The 24,965-nt window shown below is 30.5% G+C and overlaps 1 protein-coding gene across 2 annotated transcripts; it reads right to left on the bottom strand.

Annotated features, from left to right (window-relative positions):
• Positions 1-804: 804 nt before the first annotated feature.
• Positions 805-24,534, bottom strand: LOC111694907 (uncharacterized). 2 transcript variants are annotated; one of them, XM_023463963.1, is made up of 31 exons: positions 24,428-24,534; positions 24,031-24,096; positions 23,785-23,824; positions 23,254-23,341; positions 22,079-22,141; positions 21,674-21,735; positions 19,894-19,970; positions 18,926-19,034; positions 17,137-17,227; positions 16,948-17,028; positions 16,173-16,237; positions 13,325-13,364; positions 12,731-12,810; positions 12,226-12,321; positions 11,776-11,872; positions 11,596-11,645; positions 11,152-11,257; positions 10,088-10,180; positions 9,503-9,592; positions 8,216-8,299; positions 7,835-7,953; positions 7,379-7,498; positions 6,528-6,623; positions 6,183-6,249; positions 5,769-5,854; positions 5,126-5,227; positions 4,099-4,153; positions 3,576-3,650; positions 1,821-1,934; positions 1,395-1,469; positions 805-990 (listed from the first exon to the last, which is right to left on the bottom strand). In XM_023463963.1, exons 1-31 carry the CDS (start codon positions 24,474-24,476, stop codon positions 949-951), a joined length of 2,478 nt encoding a protein of 825 aa, XP_023319731.1. In that variant the 5' UTR covers positions 24,477-24,534; the 3' UTR covers positions 805-948. The 2 variants fall into 2 exon arrangements, with proteins under 2 accessions (XP_023319731.1, XP_023319732.1); XM_023463964.1 differs by lacking the exon at positions 24,031-24,096 and having other exon boundaries at positions 24,428-24,512.
• Between the last annotated feature and the right edge of the window lie 431 nt (positions 24,535-24,965).

Raw genomic sequence — 24,965 nt, 5'->3', positions numbered from 1 at the left:
TTTGTTTTGACCCACTTCCACTTGTCAGATTTTGATAAAATTTAGCTTTTTGGAAAGCCTTTGACATTGACTTGTTTAGGCAGATGTTACCAAACTTGTTCGGATTCAAGTTTTACCAAAAGGAATTTACATTCTGAGTTCTTTCTCCTCTGTTTAAAACTGGAACTTTGCGAAGTTAATACATTTACATTTAATCTGATGAAAATGTGCAACATCACATTTCTTACAATCAAACTTAGCATTATAACTTTATCTTATTACAGTTAAAATTAGTGTAAAACGTGTTCCGTAAACCTCGTGTCTTCTATTTAACCTTAAAAATCTCATACTCAAGAATATTAATATAAAGGGAAAAGAATAACTTAACCTGTCTTAAATGAATAAATATTTAAATATATTTAAAAAAGATAACGGAAGCTAAAGGTATTTAATCTTTGCTACAAACTAAAACTTTTTAATTTTTTGGCTTAATTTGAAAGTTCTTAAAATGAATCAGTTAGAGAGTTAAGGTTCCAGCTGCAAAGCTTTACAGTGTGCATTTATATTTTATAAGTTTATTGAAACTAATCGCTGTAAGCATTTCACAATAGTTTGGTCAAATGAAGAGAAACCGTATAGTATTTAATTTATTAATGGCAAGGTTTTTAAATCTACATTTAATGGGTAAAATACGTGAAAGTGAAGGATTACTAATTCCCAGAAAGGAGCTGTTTAGTGTTTACTCGCCACAAATTCTGATTTTCAAATCAGTTTCAACCCAAAATTTCGTTAATGAGGATCAGAAAGATTTGACGGTTACGAATATGTAGAAAACGTTATTTATTCAAAAAGGTAAATGTTTTATTAAATATGAACTATAGAGAACAATTTATAATATATACATTTAAACAACTACCAACAAAACTGGTAGTTCAGAATTATTCTATATGTTTTGAATTTTGAAATTGTTCAAACAAGACCCATTTCCTTGTCTGCCTGTCTGTACAACTCCTAAAATAGCAAAGAGTGATAACCAAAAAGCTCTGAAATTATTTTTGTCTTAATCCCTCTGTAATTTTGATAAAAAATAAGTTTTGTAATTGTTATAATTTGTAATTAAGATATTTCTGAAAATCTCCTAGGCATATCTTTTGCGATAAATTTAGTTAAAAATATCAATTATTTCAGACTAAATCACAGATAAAATCTTTTAAATGATCTGAGTGAGTGAACGTCAAAGTTTTTTAGCGGAGAGATAAAATCATTTCTCGTCAATCCGAACTTTATTAACGAGAGATTTGTTAATCTCCGTCTTGCTAAAAGTTTCGGACACAGAATGCGAAGAAACTTTCTAAGATAATTTTAAATCCGCCATTCTCCACATCCCCCCCCTCACATAGTATACGTTTACGTACCTGACATGCTGGGAATTCAAATGGAATTTTGAAACCAAGACTCTCCCAGAATTTATCCATACAAGTCTGTAGACCCTATACAAATAAACTCTAGTCAAATCAACGTTATTATTTAAAGAAAACTTAAAACTAATTTTGAAATGTTTTCTTTTAAAATATTGAGCAAAAATTTATTAGGTTTGGATTTTAACCTAACTATATATAATAAAGCTCTCACCCCTATATATATGTTTGAAATAGCTGGCAAAACCAAATTTTTATTTTTATTAGTAATTCGAAATTTTTTAAAGTGTTTTTTTTATTCCACGGTCACTTCACATAGTATGCATATTAGTAGAAAAAATAAAATTTTATAATTCTTGAATCACCAATGATCAATTTATCTTAAATGCAAAAGGTTGCAAATCTATATTAATAGAATCATACCATTGCAGGTTTGTACATGAGGCAGTCTGCGAACCCATAAAGGATATTTTTAATTTCCTTATTCAACAGAGATTTCTGCATCTCAAGGATATCATTTCCAAGCGCATTGGAGACCTAAAAATGGATATTTTTACAAGCTCATAAAAGACCTAAACATGAATATTATACAAAGCTTATTGGAAACCTTAACATAGATAGTATTCAAAGCTCATTGTAGACCTAAACATGTATATTATTACAAGCTCATTATAAAGACCTAAACACGGATATTTTCAAAGCTCATTGTATTTTTAAACATGGATATTATTGCAAGCTCATTAAAGACCTAAACCATGGATATTATTCAAAGCTCATTTGAAACCTAATCATGGATATTAATTCCAAGCTCACCAGAAACCTGAACACGGATATTATTCAAAGCTCATTGTAAACCTAAACATGGATATTATTCAAAACTCATTGTAAAGGCCTAAACATGGATATTATTGAAAACTTTCTCCTACTGACTGAAAAAACTGTTGAAATATTACAAACGACTTTACGTTTAAAAAATGTACACTGTAAAAATGTCTCATTGTATCAAATGAATCTAAAAGTTTTTCTCTACAATATTGCACTTTCACCTCAGCTACTATGTGCAGCCGTGTTCACAAAAATGAAAGGGGATATAAGCTTACTGCGAAAAAATAAGCGCTTTTTATTGGTACTATTCCAACTTCTATCTGTTGCGTCTATAGGGAGAAAATTGTTAAACATAACTCATACTGAAGAACGTATAGCGTCCATACAAATTCAACTCGGATCGTAATAAAATCAATTTAATTCCAAACAAATCTTTCAGATATTACAACCAATAGTCATCGATTATTTTTCGACGCATTCGTATATAGTTGATATTTAATAATATTTTTGATTTTGTTTTTTACAATAATATTTCGCTGGCGCTGGATTTTCGAACATTCCTTTAAAATATGAAAATGTCGTCTTCATTATCAAAAATCCACGTAACATGAATAAATGTTGTCAAAAGCAACTCTCAGATTATAAAAAATACAAAATATTATTAAATATCAACTATATACGAATATGTCGAAAAATTATCAATGATTATTGGTTGTAATATCTGAAAGATTTGTTTGGAATTAAATTGATTATATTACGATCCGAGTTGAATGTTGTAGCTTTCTGAATTTGTATGGATGCTACGTTATTGAGCATCAGTCGTGTTTAACAATTTTCTCCGTATTTACGCAACAGATAAAAAGATTAGTAGCGGTCAAAAGCGCTTATTTTTTGCCATAAGCCTATATACCCCCTTTCATTATTCGCGAACACTCCCTTTAAAAATGTTAAATGCAGATAATTCCTGCAGCTGAAATGTACATGTGATTTTAGTCGAGAAATCATATTATTGAAAATGCCACTTTCAAAATTGTAAACATTGATATCTAATTCATACTTGATCAGACAAAGCTTGTAAAGGTTTCCGTTGAAAAGGAATTGAGTTTTCTTATCCCTATATCTTTGCATTTGATTGTCGGAGACCTTAGATATTTCAAACTTTGAATCATTTTAGATCAAAGGTTTATACCATCAGGTTGAAAAGATATGGCAAGTGTAAAATCATAATTTGTGGTAAAAACTCAGTTCCTTTGGCATGTGTCATCTTAGCATGGAGGGTCACTTGAAATTACGTTTACAGTCCCATTAATCTAATATTATTAATGAAGTATTTTCAATTCAAATTAAACTAACCTTGTTGGCAATAGTGTTCAGTCCCTTTGCTAGTCCAGTGATATTAAATTTAACGTCATCAGATCCAAACTCAACCTGTGCAATTAGATCTTTCACGGAGTTTGGTTGACCGACGAAGGGTTAAACGACTTAAGATCAAACGACCCAGGGTCAAACGACATAGAGTCATCCGACCTAAGGCCAAACGATATAGGGTCAAATGGCAATCGGTCCAAAACGCGACAAAGGGTCAAAATGAAAAAAATTATTTTCTGTATTATTTCAGGGTAAGCTTTTGTTTAAAAATTCTGGGCCGAGCGCTGCGGCTAGAACAGGCTAGGGGGCCGAGCGCTACGGCTACTAGTTCTAATGTCCTTTGACTCTAGGTCGTTTTACCCTATATCGGTTGACCCTATGGTATTTGACCGTAGGTCGTGTGACCTTATGTCGGTGAATCCTTTTCCTGATACAAACTTAACCTATGCAATTAGATCGTTCAGTTTTTCTATCACATTCAAACATAAATAAAGGAATAAGCATTTACCTCAAATGTTTCCATTGCAATTGAGGCATTTCCTTGATTTTTCACAGGTTTCGCTCTAAAAAAGTAAATAAATCTGTTCAGTGCCACAAAAACCTTGGGATATATTGAGCTTTTTTGGTAGAATAAAGTCTATTTTTAAACCACCAAGTTGGGTCTACCTTTAAACGTCAAGAGTAAAAATAAAGATTTTTACTTGAAGTTGCAGAAAAAATAATATATTAAAAAATAAAAAAATAGGTTAAATCGTTAATCAAGCTTTGTTTCATTAGATTGGAATTTTAAAGAAGTTCAAATGATTAGAAAAAACGCTATTGGGGGTTTTTGTTTCTGGATCATTCCGATATGATACAAAAATGCGGGAAATAAATTAATAAATATTTTGAACGGTTTGAGCCCAAAGTGAAACAATTGCCATGTGAGATATTTTCTGAAAATTCTGTGTAAACTCGTAATCCAATATGAACTCTGGACATCATATATTCAATGGATAGTGTTCCCCTATATGAATGTATTACCTGAGAACTACGGTTAGGTCTATAGTTACTCCTGTGAGAGATATGTCTACAGTACTCCAATATGAATGTATTACCTGAGAACTACGGTTAGGTCTACAGTTAATTCTGTAAGAGATATGTATACAGTACTCCAATATGAATGTATTACCTGAGAACTACGGTTAGGTCTATAGTTACTCCTGTAAGGCGATATCTCTACAGTTCCCCTATATCAATGTACTACCTGAGAACTACGGTTAGGTCTACAGTTACTCCTGTAAGAGATATCTCTACAGTTCCCCTATATGAATGTACTACCTGAGAACTACGGTTAGGTCTACGGTTACTCCTGTAAGAGATATCTACAGTTCCCTATATGAATGTATTACCTGAGAACTACAGTTAGGTCTACAGTTACTCCTGTATGATATATCTACAGTTCCCCTATATGAATTTACTACCTGAGAACTACGGTTAGGTCTACAGTTAATCCTGTATGAGATATCTACAGTTCCCCTATGTGAATGTACTACCTGAGAACTACAGTTAGGTCTACAGTTACTCCTGTAAGAGATATTTCTACAGTTCCTTCACTGGTTGGTGCTGGTAATGCACTCATTACTCTCACATTATTCCTAGATTAACGTTATTCTAGATTAACATCATTTCTAAATTGGCATTACTCGTAGACTAACATTATTCCTAGATTAACAATATTCCTAGTTTAACACTGTTCATAACAATTAGAAAAGGCTGATTTATCATACAAATCAGATGGAAAAAATGCATAATGTGACACTTTGGGCGATTAGAATAGGACCAAACCAAGTTCCAATTTTCATGGTTTGTAAATTAAAGGTTATGTTTTTAGGGTTACCCACAATCAAAGGATGAGACCTCATTGACGACTGTACAAAATCTATTCAATCTTTTGTTTGCATAAATAGTTCCACGCTTGTCAGTTAACTTGTTTCTTTATGCCAAATCATCTAATTTTCCGTTAAAATACAATACTTTTAGATACTAAAAATTAAATAATTACAGGTCATCATTAAATGCTCATCCTTATTGTATGTTTCTTACATACAAAGGAACTTATCAATTATAGTTTGTTTTTAATGTGTAGATAGTAGATAGTAGATAGTGGATAGTAGATAGTAGATAGTAGATACTAACAATCTATATTTTCCCGCAGTTCTAGTTGTAGGTAAGCCCAGCTTTATCTTTAATGCACTGTAGGTTAGATCTTCATTTCTAGCTAACTAAAATATTAAGTATTAATGGCCTCAAACTTTAATTTATATATAATATAATATATCTTTGTGACATGATTGTGAAAACCTTTTATATGTGAATGATCTTATAGTGATGTCTTAAAGTTCTTTTTATAACGGCTGCGTTGCAAAAGATAAAAGGATTTTAAAAATTTGAAAAGTAAGGTGTGTAATCAGTTTTCAATTTAAAAAATTTCTCGTAAACATTCTTAATTTTTCCGTTTTTTATAATTCTTTATCTGAAATAAAACAATCTACAGAAAAGTAATGTCTGACTGACAAGGCGGATAAAAAAGACTTTAAATAGTTCCTATACCTGCATATCCAATAATTTGAGTTTACTGAGATCGTACAACCACATTTCACATACAACTACATGTCCTCTAGAATATTTCATATTTATTTTAAATACCACTTTGGAGGAAATACAACAGTTAACATTTCAGATTAACACCCTTTAAATCTTTTTCTGGGCAAAACTAGTTTATATCTTTGTTCTTCTATGTAAAAATTAAAATTGCATTTGCTTTTTTTAGTTACTGGTGGAATTTTGCAGCAGAGAGAGAGTGAAGGAGACTGACAAATAATTTCAAAATAGTTAATAAGACAATATATTCTCATTGTTACTCAGATAAAGTTATTGAAATATTATATTTGTTACTTGAGTAATCCTGGTTTTCTGAAGTCCTCACTCACAGGCAGAAGTTGGAATGGATCCAGTAGTTTAACTATAGGATCATTAGGATCGGCAAGATGTCTACAATTAAAAAAATAATAATTTTTTTTCATGATAAAGTCTAAAAAAAAGGAGAAAAGCACTTACCCAAAAAAATAATGAGTCACTGTATTATCGCTGTTTTTTTTACCTTGTTCTATCTGCATAATCTGTGCATGTATAGCTTATCTGTAACATTTGTAGAGAGTTTACCTTTTCCTATCTGCATAATCTGTATATGTATAGTTTACCTAATCTTATTTGTAACATCTGCAGAGGGTTTACCTTGTCCTATTTGTGCAATCTGTAGAGGGTTTACCTTGTCCTATTTGTACAATCTGTAAAGGGCTTACCCTGTCCTATCTGTATAATCTGTAAAGGGTTTACCCTGTCCTATCTGTATAATCTGTAGAGGGTTTACCCTGTCCTATCTGTATAATTTGTAAATGGTTTATAATCTGTAGAGGGTTTCCCTTGTTCTACCTGTATGATTTGTTAATGGTTTCACTTGTCGTATCTGTATAATCTGTAGAGGTTTTACTTTGTCCTATCCGTAAAATCTGTAGAGGGTTTGCCTTGTTCTATCTGCATAATCGTTGTATAGCTTACCTTGTCCTATCTCCATAACCTTGTATAGCTTACTTTGTCCTATCTGCATAACTGTTTAAAGCTTACCTTGTCCTATCTGTTAAATCTTTAGATTGTATATTTTTTCCTTGCTGTTAAACTGTAGACAGTTTACCTTGTCCTTTCTGTATAATCTTTAGATAGTTCACCTTGTCCTTTGGATAGTTTACCTTGCTACTCCATCGTTAAAAACTTTAGTTATGAATTGTTCTGCCAGGATATCTCTTCTCAAGGTATGTATTCCCCAGCCTCGTGTTGCATTCTCTAGAACACTGTGCCATGCAGGGTCTCTTCATATATTTTTAGGAATTTAATAACTTAGCTTTATTTAATATATTTTTTGTGAAACTGTTATAAACATGTTAAAATCTTTATTAATTAGTGTTCTTTTTAATCTTTTAATATTTTTAATGCAGCGAGATTCTCTCTTCAGTAAAAATGGTTGTCTAGTTTTATTTGAATTACCAAACTTTTACAATATAATAATTTTGTCCAGGATTTTTTAATGCTAACCGGCCAAAGCTATCCATGAACTATGTTCTATAATCCATTAGAATTGGGGAAAATCAGTATTTATTGAGACAAAAAAAATTTTGTCTCGGCAAATATGCAAAATATTTTCATACTTTACTTGTTCCACAAATACAGGAACTCTTTCCATAGGAGTTGGTTTCCTGTCTAGATCACATAGCAGGGTTCCAACTTCCTCTTTTAGCGAAGATTTTACCAAATCAACAATTGTACTCTAGAAATTATTTTGTCTATTACATCACAAGATTTAGTTTTAGAACGTGCTAAAAAGTTTTTAGTCAATTCTATTTTATTGTTTCTTTTTCTCAATTCTTCGGGATGTTTTTTTACAAAGTGTTGCTACAAAGGAATTTTATAGAATGAAAAAATTATATTTTAGACTTAATAACTACAAGAACGTATCATTCAATTTTTTAATTTTGTGTCTTTTTTCTTTATAATGCATCATTTATAAAGATTTAGATCTAATTTAATACCTTACTGAGCTCTATGGCCATTTCTCCGATAACACTGACAACCCCGCCAAGGATGGATCCAATGTTTTTAAAATCAAAGTTTACCTGAGATTAAAACACAGAATTAAAACCTCTTTAGATGCAGGTTCAATATTAGAACAAAGGAATTGAGTTTTTGCCACAAACTCTCATTTTCTTATCTCTATATCTTGGCAACTCTATGTTATAGACCTATAATATTTCAAACTATTAACTCTTTTTGATCAAGTAATCTAAGTTTGAAATGTCAAAGGTTTACTCAATCAGGTTGCAAAGATATATGAATTACAAAATTAGAGTTTGTGACCAAAACTCAATTCCTTTTAAGATTTATGATTTGATCAGGAAAAAGATGATTTTTTTTTGTGTGGGATAGCTTAGCTTGAGCGATTAAACTACACACTGATCAAAATATGGCAAAGTTCCAATCAAAAAAGCAATGAGAGTTTTTCCGATTACTTCTTGTAAATTAAATCTCAGTGTTTTACAGTTTAAAATGAACATGCATAGGGCTACAGGAAAGTAAGTATATTTGGTAAAATCAATGACCTCGAAGTTGCGACACTTTAAAGGGACTGTAAAGGAAAAAATAATTTTTATTTTGCATTTTGCATTTTTAATAGATATAATTAATAATATTATTACATGTAGTCCGTATGGTCCGTATTTCGTCATAATAACTTCAGCCAATGGCAGTGCATTATCGTTGTCACGTGGAATAGACGGATATTACGTGACCAGTATACTCCACTGCCATTGGCTGAAGTACTGGTGACGTACTACGGCCTATACGGATTAAGTCTAATAATATTATCAATTATATCTATAAAAAATGCAAAATAAAAATTAAATAATTATAATAGATGTAGTCGTTTTCAGATTGGTTGCGTAATTGTTGACTATGATCTGTTTAATACTACAACTTTTATACAAAATCTGGCTTATGCCCGTTTTGGTATAATTTTGACACAGTTTTATGTCAATTTCTCGAGACAGGAACATCAGATAGATGCCTTATGGGTATCGTTCAAAACCTGAGACTCTCAGATTGTATCACCCCCTTTCATTTTTCCTTTACAGTCCCTTTAATGTCAACTCATTCTTGAAAATTGATGCGAGACTTTGCCCCGGAAAAATAATCTATCTATCTACGAATTATAGTCACCGTCTAAAGATACAGATTGATTTAGGAAATCAAATCTAAAAAAAAAATGAGGAAAAAGATTTTCATAATTCCTAAATTTAAAATGTTTGTATAATAATACTTACATAATCGTATTCTAAGGGAAGTTGAATGTTTGTTATAACAAGGTTTGATGTTTTATTACAGCCATCAACCACATCCATGCTAACTTCTATCTAAATAGATATATTTAAAGTTAAATAGTTTATAAAAAATATTCTCAATAAAAAAGTCTAAATTAGCTTATAAGGATGACATTTTTTCTTAACAATAGGTTCAATGGTTTTAGTTGTCTATGAGCCTTCACTTTTGATCCTATTTTTACCGGTCAAATGTAAATGTTTCGTAAATCTATTTGGATCATAAGTTCCGAACAGAATTTACTTAGAAAGGTTGCATAAAATAGTGTATGCGTAATTTCATGTACTCGCATATAGAGTGGCATTTCCGATTACTAACCGTACCCTTTGAACCTTTGCCTTTTGATGGCGTTATTCTTCTTTTCTCTTTCATAAAATTTGATATTTTTAACTGTGGTTCTCTACAAAAGTGACTTGAAATTACAGCTACTGTTCCTTTAAAACCAAGACTGAAAGAAAATCCTATTGTCTAAAGATAAATAGCGTTATCATAAAATATCTTTAAATAATCAAAACAAAATTGTTTATTACCTTTTGTTTAGCACTGCCAAGATCCACAGTAAAAGCTTGTTCTCCTCCTGAGTCCATATCCCCCATACCCCACACCCATCCAGTGTACACTGCCTAATTATACAGGGTTACCCACAAAGAATGAGACTTCAGAGACGACTGTTCGGAATTTATAGTGGGTAACCTTGGATAATATATACAGAGGTCGGAACTTTTGAATGAACATGAAAGGAATTTTTGTGAAAAGAAATTAAGTATTCGCCACAAACTCAAATTGTCTATAAATCCCTATTCTTTGCAACCTGAGGGTGTAGACCTTTGCTATTTCAAACTGAGATTATTCAATCTAATAGAATTCATAATTTGAAATAACAAAGTTCTACAGCACCTTGATACATAGATATACTATAGGGATTAGAAAATTAGAGTTTGTGGCAAAAACATGAAATCTCGTTAACTAATAAAAAAAGTTAGTAAAGTTAAACTAAAAGTAAAAAAATAGTTTAATAAATGTTATGCCCAATCTTACCTAAAACTTTATATTTAGGAATTAAAATTAAAATGTTCGTTTTTTAAAAATGGTAGTTTTCAAAACGATCTTTTTGAAAAACGATTGTTATTAAAAACGATCGGTTTTCAAAACGATCGTTTTCATAAAAATCGTCGTTTCGTTAACGACGACCCTTCGTTAACGATCGTTAACATAATTGTCAATAAAATTATTTTTTCCAAAACGATCGTTTTTTCCAAAGAAATCGTTTTTAAAAAAACAATCGTATAAAAAACGGTCGCAAATCGTTTTTTTTAAACGATCGTTTTCAAATATTTAGAACAGCCCTAGTATCCAAATTATAATACCTAATATTTATACTGGCCAATATCTGTTAGATTCCCAATATTTAGAACAGCCCTAGTATCCAAAATACCAAATTATAATACCTTATATTTATACTGGCCAATATCTGTTAGATTCCCAATATTTAAATCAACCCTAGTATCCCAATAATAAAACCTTGTATTTATGATGGTCAATAACAGTTAGATTCCCAATATTTAAAACAGCCCTAGTATCCAAATTATAATACCTTATATTTATACTGGCCAGTAACTGTTAGATTCCCAATATTTAGAACAGCCCTAGTATCCAAATTCTTCAAGGAGTCTCCTCTTTCAAGAACCAGCTCCTCTAACCTGTGATTAAAAAGATAAAAGACATTTTTTGGTTTCAAATGCCCGAACCCTCTCATTTTTTCTTTGTAGGAACTTAATTTTTTTTCTGTCACATGATCATGCCCATGGTGCGTGTTGCTTCCAAATAATTAGTTTGGTAAATTCTAAAAAAGGAAGAAATAACTAAATTTTAATTTCTATTACGCACAAATATTTTTCTGGCCAAAAAATAGAATTTTTAATTTTTCTTCTTGCTTCATTTAATAAAAAATACGTTCATCATTTCATAAATTGAAATTAATTTCTACTAAAAATAGATCAATTTCCATCCCTAGTTTTCTGACTTAACCAACACTTACTTCATATCAGCCAATCCAGCAATAGTAATATTCCACATGTAAAACTCAATCTAAAAACCACAATTTTGACGTTTTATTTTTTAAGATACATATTATTTTTTAACCGAATTTAATTCTTAAAATGTATGAAATAATTTTTTAAATGAATTGAAAGAAAGAAGAAAAATATTACACTTATACCTCATAGCCCAGTAAGCTCGTGTTTACATATACAGGTTGATCCATTAAGGGATCAACGTACAAGGGCTCTAATCCTATTCCATATAGAGCTCGATCCCTAATGGAAATACGTAACTTAAAACTTTAATTTTAAAATATGAAAACGGAATTTTACTTTTCTTTGGATTAAAAAGATTCTAGGAGATGTTTGATAAAAGGCCTAGACTATTCATAAAATGAAATCACATTAATTAACACAAATACCAAATGAAAACAAAGTTTGCATGCCAAATGCTTGTCAAAAACACTATTTTAATATGAATTACTAGACAAGGGATTTTTCACAAATCTTAACATTTTTGGGCTGAGAAACATCTTTTAGCTGTAGGATACTCTTTGTAATCCTAAATTCGTAATTTATGTTTATGTTTCAAAAGATAAACAGTCCCTTTAAAAAACCCTGAGTCCAACCTGTTGACAGCTACAACAATATCCAACCAAGCTTGTCTAATCATTTGCTCCCAAACTTCATCAGGAACCCTACTCTCCTTTAATCCAAGATCAGTACTGAACAAACACAATTAAAATTAATTTGTAAATTTTTGAAAAAATGTTTTAATTAAAGAAATTGATTACTCGCCTTATTAAAGGAATAGGAAAATAAAAGAATAAAATATTTTTTACTTATATACACGTTTAAGCATTTCTTTTACCGTAATTTAACGTTTTGCTTTCTTTCTTCTTATTCTAATCTTTTAACCCTAGTTATTTGCAATTTGATAATAGTGCAAATCTCTGATATTTAAAACATATTAACTATTTGATCTGGTAGAATTCATAGCTTGAAATATAAAAAGTCCACAAAATCAGGTTTCGAATATATGCTGATTAGAAAATGAGTAATCAGAAATCAGTTCTTTTGAACTATTAGCAAGGAAAACCAGTGGTTTTTACAAAGAGGTTGTTAACAACTTACTCGGCCAACTTCCCTGCTCTTCTGCCCAGGATTTGTAATGTAAGACTGGTAATGCACCCAGATTCCATTTCACCATAAACCTAAAATAAGAGAGATAACCCGCCATACTACAGAGCTGAAAACTCTTGTATTGAATACCCCCAGATTGCTAAATATTTGTATCCACTATTGACACTTTTGATGTTCTGTTTACTCTTCTCTTTTGAAAACCAATTGCTGGGGCTGGACCAATGAGAGTTCTTTCATTGATTGCGCGCACAAATCAAAATATGCCAGGCCTCTGGAAATGAAGATGAAATTAAACTTGAGATAAACAAAAAGTGGAAATCAAGCATTGAATTCGATATCCACAATTTTAAAGCTTTCAACTCAGGGCGTATAACACAAGGCATCTTGAACAAATGGTATCTAGTTAAGTACTGCAACAGTTAAACAAATTTCTCAAAATATACCCATTTGTGAACTCATCAAACTGTAGAATTGAAAGATGACAGACATTTAAGCAATCTTATGTTTATTTGTTGTTCTTGTTGAAAAATATGGTAAAATGGAGATACGTTATTTTAAGATAAATTTAAATTGAATCATGATTACCTCTAGCTGGCTATCTGGGGATTCAACTATGCTTCCCAAACTAAGTTAAAACAAACGTGCAATAGAATTTAAGTAAAATTGAAAGTAAGTCAGATACTCATACAAGATAGAAGCTACAGGGTGGAAGTACATTTTCTAACCATAATTTGGTATCTAATGAATTTAAGATCTAATTAATTAACAGTAGTTCAGGATCTAATTAACATGAATTTTGGATCTAATTAACATGAATTTGGGATCTAATTAACATAAATTCAGGATCTAAATAACAGGAATTCAGGATCTAATTACCATGAATTCAGGATCTAATTAACATCATTTCAGGATCTAATTAACAGGAATTCAGGTTCTAATTAGTAGAGATGTCAACGATAGTGTAACGTAACGTAAAATGTACGTTTTTGTACGTACGTTACAATAATGTGTAACGTTTGGATATATTCTATATAACGTGAACGTTAAACGTTAACGTTATAGGAGCTCATACCTAACGTTAACGTTAAACGTTAACTTTAGAGGAATATACCCCCAACGTTAGCGTTTTGTGGAAATGTAACGTTATTTTTCTATTATCTACAACTTGTTTGACCATAACGTAAAGAAATGTTTTGTTTCCAAGGGGAGCTTGAAAGTCTAACGTTTAAAAAATGCATTGTGATTTGATTGAATATCGTAACGAAAGGATTTCTATTTCAAAGTTCAACTTATAAAAAGTGTAACGTTGTATTACTGAAAAATGCATTACTGTTTATGAAAACGTTTTGAAACGTTTTCCCTTATAGTATAATGAAAAATTCAACGTTGCAGAAATGAGTTATTATTTTAATAATCAGGAAACGAAAGTTTTTTTTTACAGAGAATAAATTTCAATAATGTAACGTATAACATTTAAAAAAATGTAATTCTGTAAATCATAATGTTTCATAACTTTTCTCTGAATACTAAATTGATTTGTCTAACGTCTGATGAAAATGTCGTTCATAAAACGTTAGACTATGAGGGCTGAGTTTTAATTTCAAAAGTGTAACAATAATTCTGTCAATCAAAACATTTCAAAACGTCTCTAATATATCAATGTAAGAGATTCGACTGATGATTATAAGAGCTAAGACTTATGGTTTTTCATTTCAAGTTCAAAGAAAATGAGTTTATGCCAAAAACTCTAATTTCCATTTAATATATCTTTGCAACCCAATGTCATAGACCATTAATATTGAAATATACAAGGTTTAAACCATCGGGTTGTAAAGATATAGGGATTAGTAAATTTAAAAAAAAAAATTAAGTGTAAACGAGTTTTTGTAACATGCTAGTAGTGAAAATTCAAATATTATAAATGTTTCTTGGACATCTTGTTTGATGAAACCACTAAAACTCTGGAAAAGGAAGACGACATTAAGAAATTTTACATATGCATTTTCTGTTATAAAGCAAATGATTTACTAATTGTAAAAAAATCAACTTATTAAGTGGAACGGGTCTGTGAACAAACACAATTACTGGGTTTCATATTTATTTGACTACTTGAAATCATAACTTCAGTTGGCATGGTTCATGTTTTAGGTTGAAAAATTTAGAAATGTAGATACTTACTAAAATGCAACAATATTTTATCAATAGGAAAATATGCGTGTTATGCTTTATTCATCAATAGATTTTGAAACTTTAGAATAGAAAAAAACTGATTTTTTAATCGATTTTTTTAAAAGAAAAAATTGTTAAATAATTTTATTTCGCGTTGTTTGTGTTAAAAAAATTAGCACTTGTCTTGCTATATTTGATATTTTAACCCCAAACATGAACTCTGAAAACATTTTCATTGTGGTCTGTAAATTAAAGCTAATGCCGCTTTTTTACTCACTTTGTAAGTAATATAAAAAAACCACAAAAAGAACTAAAAATTTGTCACAAATTATAATTTTCTAATCTCTACATCTTTGCAAGCTGGTGTTGTAGACTTTTGATATTTCCAGCTATGACTTCTGTTAGATAAGAATGTCAAAAGGAATTGAGTTGTTCACAAACTTATATTTCTAATCCCGCTATCTATGCTACCCAATGTTGTAGACCTTAGATATTTTAAACTATGAATTCTGTTAGATAGAAGAAAAGATCAGTCTGCGTTGCGTAAAAAAAGAAAAAATTAACCTTAAACTAATCTAAAATAATTTAGAACCACTGCTCCACATGCAAAAGTGGTTTGCCTTGCCGAATTTTAACTCATTTTATTAAGTGTCCCAAAACATGTCTATTTTTTAAGCTCGTCAAATACACGATGATAATTTCAAGTGATCCTTATTAACATCAATTCGGGATCTAATTAACATCAATTCGGGATCTAATTAACAGGAATTCAGGATCTAATTAACATGAATTCGGAATCTAATTAACATGATGAATTCGGGATCTAACTAACATAAATTCGGGATCAAACAAACTAACATGAATCATGAGTGTAATTAACATAATTCAGGATCTAATTAACAGGAATTCAGGATCTAATAAACATGACCATTGAGATTTTCTAAAATAGAATAAGCTAAACTTTAAAAATCAAATTGTCAAAGAATATTTTAATTGCAGATGAAATGGTGTGACGTGCTATCTCACAGGCATATGTAGGGAATGTACAAAGATTTTAAGTTGTTGGACTCTATTGGTTTATGAAAGGTTGACCTGTTTGGAAAGGCAAAGCACTTCGGTTAAAATAGTTAATTTGGAAAACATCATTCAGAGAATTCCTAGCATGTGGTTTGCAATAATTCAAAATATAATAATTTGTTATTGTCAATTTTTGCTTGGTTTAGTTACATGTCAAAAATTTAGTTTTATGAAAAGTATGTTTTTCCTTGGAACTGTTTTATTCTTAAGAATTGATCTAGACTGCTCGAACGTGTACTGGTCTAGTAAGTCCTGAAATGAAACATAATATAGATTACAACGACCAACATAAAGTAGAAAAAAATTTGATATTATTTGTTCTGCATAGAGTTTTCGTAAAGGTTTAAAAGGGGTAAATGATAAATCATAATTACAATATCATTTCTGATCCAGAAAAAAAGTTGTTCTTCCATATTTTTTTTGTTAAATATTGGATAAAATTAAAATGAAAGCTCATAATTAGGAATTTAGAGAATTTAAAGAATGAATTCAACTTGTAATGGATAAAAAGATGGTTTTCATACTAATGTATTAAAACATCACCTACCATCTCATAATTAGGAATTTAAAGAATTTTTTAAAGAAAATGAATTCAACTTGTAATGGATAAAAAAGATGGTTTTCATACTAATGTATTAAAACATCACCTACCATCTCATAATTAGGAATTTAAAGAATTTTTTAAAGAAAATGAATTCAACTTGTAATGGATAAAAAAGATGGTTTTCATACTAATGTATTAAAACATCACCTACCATCTCATAATTAGGAATTTAAAGAATTTTTTAAAGAAAATGAATTCAACTTGTAATGGATAAAAAAGATGGTTTTCATACTAATGTATTAAAACATCACCTACCATCTCATAATTAGGAATTTAAAGAATTTTTTAAAGAAAATGAATTCAACTTGTAATGGATAAAAAGATGGTTTTCATACTAATGTATTAAAACATCAGCTACCTTTGTGTGGTAATTTTTATATAAATTCTTAAAACTTCCTTCATCATTAGGATCCCAATGCCCAGTGTTATCAAGCTCAACCTTAAAAATTTCAAGATTAATTTACACATTTTTTTCTTTGCACATGTACATAGTTCATAAATTGAAAATATTCATGTTTATTTTCTTCAATTTTTATTGTTAATTAACCTTTTTAAATCCTATCATAAACTCATTTAGTTTCCCATCCTTACATCTGTTAGATCCAACAGTGTCCAGGTTCGACCAAGTAACGAATAATCTACACAAAAATTTACAATATGGAATTATTAAAAATACACAATTTAATGACTTATCTAAAATTACTTAGTCTCAAGAAAATGTTCTAAATCTATTTTTTAAAATTTATAAAATACAGGTGTTCAAACAAACGGTAACTAAAAGTTTAAAACAAGCATCAATATAACTCAAGGTTGACATCAAAAAGCCTAGTCTTAAGCGAGTCTAAATCATAGATAAATAAATAAATATAGATAGCTTATATACGCAAAATCACCAAGAATTGTACAGTCCGCGAACTCATACTTCTAGGGGTCAAAGTGTACTTCAATGATAAGCGGGGTGGTTTGGTGTTTTAATGGATTTCATAATTATTAAAACACTCAGGAGTGAGTTTTATGGAACTATTTGAAGAACAGTTTTTCACTGAGCAATATATCATATTGACGAGAGCTGAAGAAGGATACGAGAAGGACTAAAATTTCTCTCTACAGAACTCATGTACACCACAAGTACTCAATGACATAAGAACAGTCAATGTTCACAACCGACCTTGTTTATCTATAAAATAGGAATATCTTTAAAACATCTTTGTACATTTATATCTTTCAAGATGAAAAATGTCGTCTTATGCGCAATCTATCTTTATCTATGGACATGGTCTAAATCCGTAAGTTAGACCCGGGTCTGATTTGGTGAGTTTTGTCCAACGAGATTATAGTATATAGAGTGATGATGTACGCTAATCCTTTACTAATTGTACAGTGCCCAAATTTAATGAATTTGAGCTGCGTCTTAAATCCGCCAAAAACCGGTTTCAATTGAGCACCGACTTAAATCTTGAAGCGATGAATATGATTTTAAGTGAAACAAACAATATTTGAGCCGCGGCTTAAATTTAAGCCTCGGCTCAAATTCTTTAACTTCAGGCTCAGGCCGCCCATATACTTTCAAAGGTCAACCTGTAAATTATAGTACTCGGGGGTGATTTCTGAAAATATTTATTTTCTTGAAAGGGACTGTAAAGGAAATATTAAAGAGGGTATAGGATGAAACCTGAGAATCTCAGAAGTTGTACTATACATATAAAACATCTATCTGATGTTCCTGTCTCGAGAAATTGATATGAAACTGTGTCCATATTATACGAAAATTCATAAATATGCAATTTTGTATAAAAGTTGTAGTATTAAACAGATCATATTCAACAAATACGCAACAAATCAGAAAACGACGATATCCCACAGAAGCCTGAGAATCTCAGATTTGCTAATTTTATATATATTTTTTTATTTTTTATTTTTATTTGATATAATTTATAATATTATTACATATAGTCCATGTCCGTATTTCGTCACCAGACCTTCATCCAATGGCAGTGCACTGTACTGGTCATGTGATTTTCGTCTGCATGACGTGACAACGATACTGCACTGCCATTGGCTGAAGCTTAGATTGCTTAGATGTCTTATCAGGGTTAAATACACCATTCTGTTGGAACTCATATTCGCTCTAATTATTAAGTTTTTTAATGAGGACGCAGACGCATTATATATCCCAGCTTTCAAAATATAATTAAACCATAATTAAGTTCAACAATCAACATATAATTAAACCATAATTAAGATCAAAATATAATTAAACCATAATTAAGATCAAAATATAATTAAACCATAATTAAGTTCAAAATATAATTAAACCATAATTAAGATCAAATTACCTTAATCCTTTCCCATCTTGAAGTTTAAGAGGTTTCCCTGGATGAACCATAACCTGCCAACTTATACTTCCACAGCTAGATCTCATCTCCTTATTGTTGTGTAGGATAGCTAAATACAAATCCTTATTGTTGTGTAGGATAACTAAATACAAATCCTTATTGTTGTGTAGGATAGCTAAACACAAATTCTTATGTTGTGCGGAATAGCTAAATACAAATCCTTATTGTTGTGTAGGATAGCTAAATACAAATCCTTATCGTTGTGTAGGAGAGCTAAATACAACTCCTATATTGTTGTGCGGGATAGCTAAATACAACTCCTTATTGTTGTGTAGGAGAGCTAAATACAACTCCTATATTGTTGTGTAGGAGATACAAATATTAATCATTTTCTTCTTCTTGTCTAGTCCTTCCGCACCAAGAGAGAGGGCAATATAAGCTTTATGTTATAATTTACTCCCTTATAAAACATTTAAAGATTTATATTTTAGGTTTAGTTTTAAACTTGTTTGTTAAGAAATGGGTTTAAAATATAATTTTTTTTTTTTAAATAAGCTGCAGACTGAAAGATTTTTTGCGAAGATCATCTGTACTTTTAAATTGTTTTCAGATTTATCAAAAAAAAAAATTTTAACCTCAAAATCTTTATATAAAATAAAAATATCCAAAAGTAAAGTTTGATAATAATTAAAACGTTTCACAATTTGTAAGTAAAATTTCTTTTGAACGCCACAAAAGAGACAATTTTGTTCCAAATACGAAATGTCTTGCAAAAAAAATTAAAATTGTTAAACCCAATGTGTACCTCAGAGGCGTGTATTCAGGGGGCCCCCTTGGACCAGTGAAATCTATTGTTTTCAGGTGATTTTCAGGCCCTAACTGGAGCTGAGCCCCCCACCCCCCACTAAAAAACATACAATCTCCACCCACCCCCCTTTTAAACTACTGAATACGCCCCTGGACTGTACCTATATCAACAGCTGCAGGAGCTAGGGTAGAGAATACTGGGAATTGAGAATACTGGTATCCACATCTTGTCCAAACTCTTAATTAACAAGTATTTGTAAAGTAAAGTAAAAATTATTTATTAATGAAATATAACAAAAACATTCAAAAATATTCAGGAGAAAATATTTAAAAACCTCTAAAAGTAGAGGTTGTGGGAATATTTCCTCCCAATTCTAAAAAAAGATAAAAATAGAAATAAAAGGAAAAGGAAAGGAAAGGATAAGGAAAGTTACATATTCATTTTTTACACTATATTTAATATAAATTAGTGGTGGATTCTTTAGTATTTTTCGACGATGAACTAACAACTTTTAGAAACAAAAATTATAGATTTATTTTATTTGTACTGTTAAAAAAGTAATAAAAAAGCTTAATGGAGTGTAAAAGAGATATAGGTTCTATGAAAAACGGGCATTTTTAAGCATGTTTTTAATTCGCGCTGATTTTTGACACCTTTATGTTTGATATATCTTTTACTCTTTTTAATCTTTTTATTCTTTTCTTTGTAAAGTCGTCTTTGGTTTCTTCGATTCTTTTGAAAACATAGCATTAATCAAAACATTTGTTCTGCTTCTTTAACAGGAGTTAGATCTATATCTTGATTTGAATTTAAGTAAGCTAACATATTAAACAATTCAAAAATAAACATTTAAAAAATAACTAGAATCAAGCATGGGTTACAATTTACAATTAAATATTATAAAAGCTAAAACTTTTATAAATGCAAATTATAGGGTGCTTTTTGAATTCTGTAAATTTTGAAAAACTTATATCTCATCTGTTTTAAAACATTTTTTTTATTCTAAAATAGTTACTAATGAATAGACGTTTTATAATCTATAAAATAAAATCCAGGAAATAAAAACATGTAAATCTGCAATTTCTACTTTTTTGTCACTTTATATTTTCACCAAAAATCATGTTTTCTTGAGGGACGGACTAGAAATAATGCTACGATCTTTCTGAAATACAACCTAGGCATGGTCATATAAAGGATTCCCTGATAATTACAACCAGATTAGTCCAGAAATGAGGATGCAGCTATGAAAACCATGCCGGCCTCTCTCGCTCATGTCAAAGTAGCCAAAGAGAAAAGGAGGCCAATTTGAACATTTAATTAAGAAGTATTAATAACGTTTTTGCTATATGATACCAAACGTCCATATGTAAAGACAACCTTAATTGTTTAATAATGATTTAACCTGTGCTGTTCCAGACTTATAAATTACAGAATTAAAAAAACACCTTGTATAAGGTTTAGAAAACTTGATCTGTTAGGGATCGTATAAGTGTGGTTCCTGAGATCTGTCAGGGATCGTGTAAGTTTAGTTCCTGAGATTTGCCAGGGATCGTGTAAGTTTAGTACCTGGGATCTGCCAGGGATCGTGTAAGTTTAGTACCTGGGATCTGCCAGGGATTGTGTAAGTTTAGTTCCTGAGATCTGCCAGGGATCGTGTAAGTTTAGTACCTGGGATCTGCCAGGGATCGTGTAAGTTTAGTACCTGGGATCTGCCAGGGATCGTGTAAGTTTAGTACCTGGGATCTGCCAGGGATCGTGTAAGTTTAATACCTGGGATCTGCCAGGGATCATGTAAGATTAGTTCCTGAGATCTGCCAGGACTCGTGTAAACTTAGTTCCTGAGATCTGCCAGGGATCGTGTAAGTTTAGTTCCTGGAATCGGCCAGGGATCGTGTAAGATTAGTACCTGAGATCTGCCAGGGATTGTGTAAGTTTAGTACCTGGGATCGGCTAGAAATCGTCCACTAAAGTTTTCCACCTGAAGCACAATGCCTCGATCCCCCTATTAAATAGTCAATCTACTGCGCTTAAAAAATTGATGTCTTTTTTAAAATAAAATTATGTAACTTTTGAACAAAAATGGTTAAAAAAAATCATGGTAACCTTTATCAATGAAGAAAAAACATTTACATTGGTTCTAAAGGGTTGAATACTTCAAAAAATCTAGTTTTCTAACTAAATGATATGATATATGGTATAATCATATTAACTTATTTACTAAATGTAAAAAATATTGTATTTTCAAATTTGAATAGAACTCGGATTATTGTTTTGTGTTCAAGATTTATGTAAAATCAGACCAATACAATTTTGATTTTGTGAATATTTTGGTTTAAGTATTTTACCTCCTGTTTTAGAATATCCAAAGCTGGTTTTGAAGCTTTGATCTGCTTTCTTAAGTTATTTCCCTTGTAAAAAAATATTCAATAATAACTATTTATCTCTGTATTACAGGGAGGTCATAGGGATGTAATACATATAGGAGGGAGTATTACATTACCGAGGCTTCCAGTTTATTTATCAAATTTTTGTTGGCTCACGTCACGTGACTCAAGAGATATGCAATTTTTTCAACTTTAAACAAATTTTATGGAGATGTTTCCACTGCCAAACATAATATTGCATTTTAATTTACATAAAAATCAACCTTTTTTAAGTTTAAAAAACTGTAAAATCTGTTTACTTTTGAAACACATATTTTTGAATTCAGAAAATAATGTAACATTTCGCTCCTAGTTTCAGGGTTGCAATGTAAATATCAGGGATAAAAAATTCACCTAAATAGAAGCAAAATTCAATCATTCTTTCAACATTCAACTCGGATCGTAAAAAATTCAATTTAATTCCAAACAAATCATTCAGATATTGCAACCATTAATCATCGATAATTTTTCGACTCATTCGGTAAGTTGATATTTCATGTTATTTTTTTTTATGATCAGGTAGTTACTTTTGAAAACATTTATTCCTGTTTCGAGGATTTTTGATAATGAAGACAACTTTTTCATATTTATCAGGAATGCTCGAAAATTCAGTGCTAGCGAAATATTATGAAATATTAACTATATACGAATGCGTCGAAAAATAATCAATGACTATTGTTTGTAATATCTGAATGATTTGTTTGGAATTTAATTCATTATTTCACGATCCGATTTGAATGTTGCAACTTTCTGAATTTGTATGGACGCTACGTTTTTAACAATGTTATCCTTTAGACGCAACAGATAGAAGTAAGATTAGTAGCGATCAAAAGCGCGCCTATTTCTCGCAGATACCTTCTTTGATTTTTCGCGAACACTCCCTTTAATATTGTCATAACTTTGTTCAAACGTTGGGAAAAAGGATGATAAGCAGAATAAAACTCATTTTTAAAATTTCAAATAAATATTAACTAATTAGTCTCCATTTTCATTAATTTATTTATTAGAAATATATAAAAGTTTAAAGCTAAATATAACAATTTGTCTTACAATTATCATGTTTATTTTGATCCACTGTATGGAAACTGATTTTATACCTTGCCAGGAAGGCCACCAACTTCCTTTATCTCTGACTGCAGCTTTTCCCTTCTCTCCTCATACTTTTCCAGACGAGTCAACACTGGCCTGAAGAATTATAAACAAAACAGTCCCTTTAAGCAAAACTGGCCTGAAGGATTATAAACAAAACAGTCCCTTTAAGCAAAACTGGCCTGAAGGATTATAAACAAAACAGTCCCTTCAAGCAAAAAAAAAGATATTCAGAAACCCATTTTTATTACGATCTTTATAAACATAGATCTTGTTAAAATGAAATAACTAAACATTTGTATTAACTGGAAAAAGTAACAAATACATCCTGCAGTGAGAACCAGAACACTGCGGAATGAAGGTCTTCTTTGTTACCATAATACTTTGGGAATATGCTGCAACTGTTTTATCTCTTCAAATGTTTAGAATACACTTTTAGTTCCGCTGAAAATTTCAAAAATAAAAAAGACTAGAATTCCACTGTGTTCTGGTTTTCACTGTATGACATTTAAAACTGCATATAAATCCCAAGTATTTACCTGACTGCTTTCCCAGAAAAAAATTCAACACCTTTTTTTCCTTAACAGATAAAAATAAGATTCTTAATGTAAACTTTTTTTTAAAGTTGCTAAGTTTCTGTAATATCTTTTAACCAAAAATATCTACATTTTTTCATCTGTCGCTCTTGAAATGTGGACATTTGAAACATAAATCTTTTATTGTAGTTTTGATTCAGTTACTTCAAAAATTAATTCAGAGGGTATATATGTATTGTTTTTAAGAACCTGGCTTGTTCGGAGGCATGAAGGGCATTGGAGGTAAAGGAGGTAAAGATGGAGCAATATTTTCACCTGAATATAAACTTATTATTAGAACAATCACTAAAAAACATGAAGCTAAATCTGAACTCAATTGTTCAATTGAGTTTGGAACTTTTAACTGAACGGAAATTGTTCAGCTGGTTAAAGTAAATCGTGAAGTTTATCTAATTGAATAATTAGTCCAAAAATTGATCAGAGAATTGAAATCAACTGAAACATTTTAACATATACAGACATTGAGAATTCAACTCCAAAATTCAGTAGTTATGTAGCCGAATTCCGGTAAAAGAAATTTAACTATTTAGCTTAACATCAAATAATTCAAAAGTTCCCGGCACTGATTTCCTGTCGAAAAACATACCTGAGTTAATAACTGGGAAGAGAATCAACCCAAGCCAAAAAACAAACATTTTTGCAGTTTGTTTCTCTCCCCCCTGATCAGTTCTAAACTAGATCAACATATGCGAACTTTGCTCATCTATTAAAATATAGGGTGTCCAACGAAACATGACAGTTGACAGACGACTTGAACAGATCGTCTTGAATCCTTGAAATAATAGAAATCTCCGTAGTTTGTACGAACACAAAAAAGAAACAATATTTTGGAAATTACAGGTAATGGTATTATGTGATAAATGTCCAAAGACTTTATTTGTGAAATTAGTTTAATGAATACATGCCGTAAATTATTTCAAGTCGTTTCTCAAGCTGTCATGTTTCTTGGGACACTCTGTATATTCTCTGCTAAATCCGGGGAAATACTTGTTTCAGCCTTATTAATTGATTTATTCATTACATACAGATTATATTAAACGACAATACTCACATTTTTACTCAAGCATTAGTATTATTAATCAATGGAAGTATGAAAATATATCAATATGTGGAAAATTAAAAAA

The sequence above is a fragment of the Eurytemora carolleeae genome, unplaced genomic scaffold, assembly GCF_000591075.1.
Source record: "Eurytemora carolleeae unplaced genomic scaffold, Eaff_2.0 scaffold204, whole genome shotgun sequence".
NCBI classification, from domain to species: Eukaryota; Metazoa; Arthropoda; class Copepoda; order Calanoida; family Temoridae; genus Eurytemora; species Eurytemora carolleeae.
The sequence above is the reverse complement of the archived record's forward strand: the minus strand, read 5'-3'. Positions and strand labels throughout refer to the sequence as shown.

Bases quoted from the DNA above. Each gene is read 5' to 3' on its own strand.
- LOC111694907 (XM_023463963.1), bottom strand. From the start codon at position 24,476: ATGTTTGTTTTTTGGCTTGGGTTGATTCTCTTCCCAGTTATTAACTCA. The intron at 7,499-7,834 runs GTATGAAAATAT...AAATATATGAAG, and splicing joins GTATTTGTGGAACAAGTAAA to AGACCCTGCATGGCACAGTG. The intron at 991-1,394 runs GTACGTAAACGT...TTGCTATTTTAG, and splicing joins TTGAATTCCCAGCATGTCAG to GAGTTGTACAGACAGGCAGA.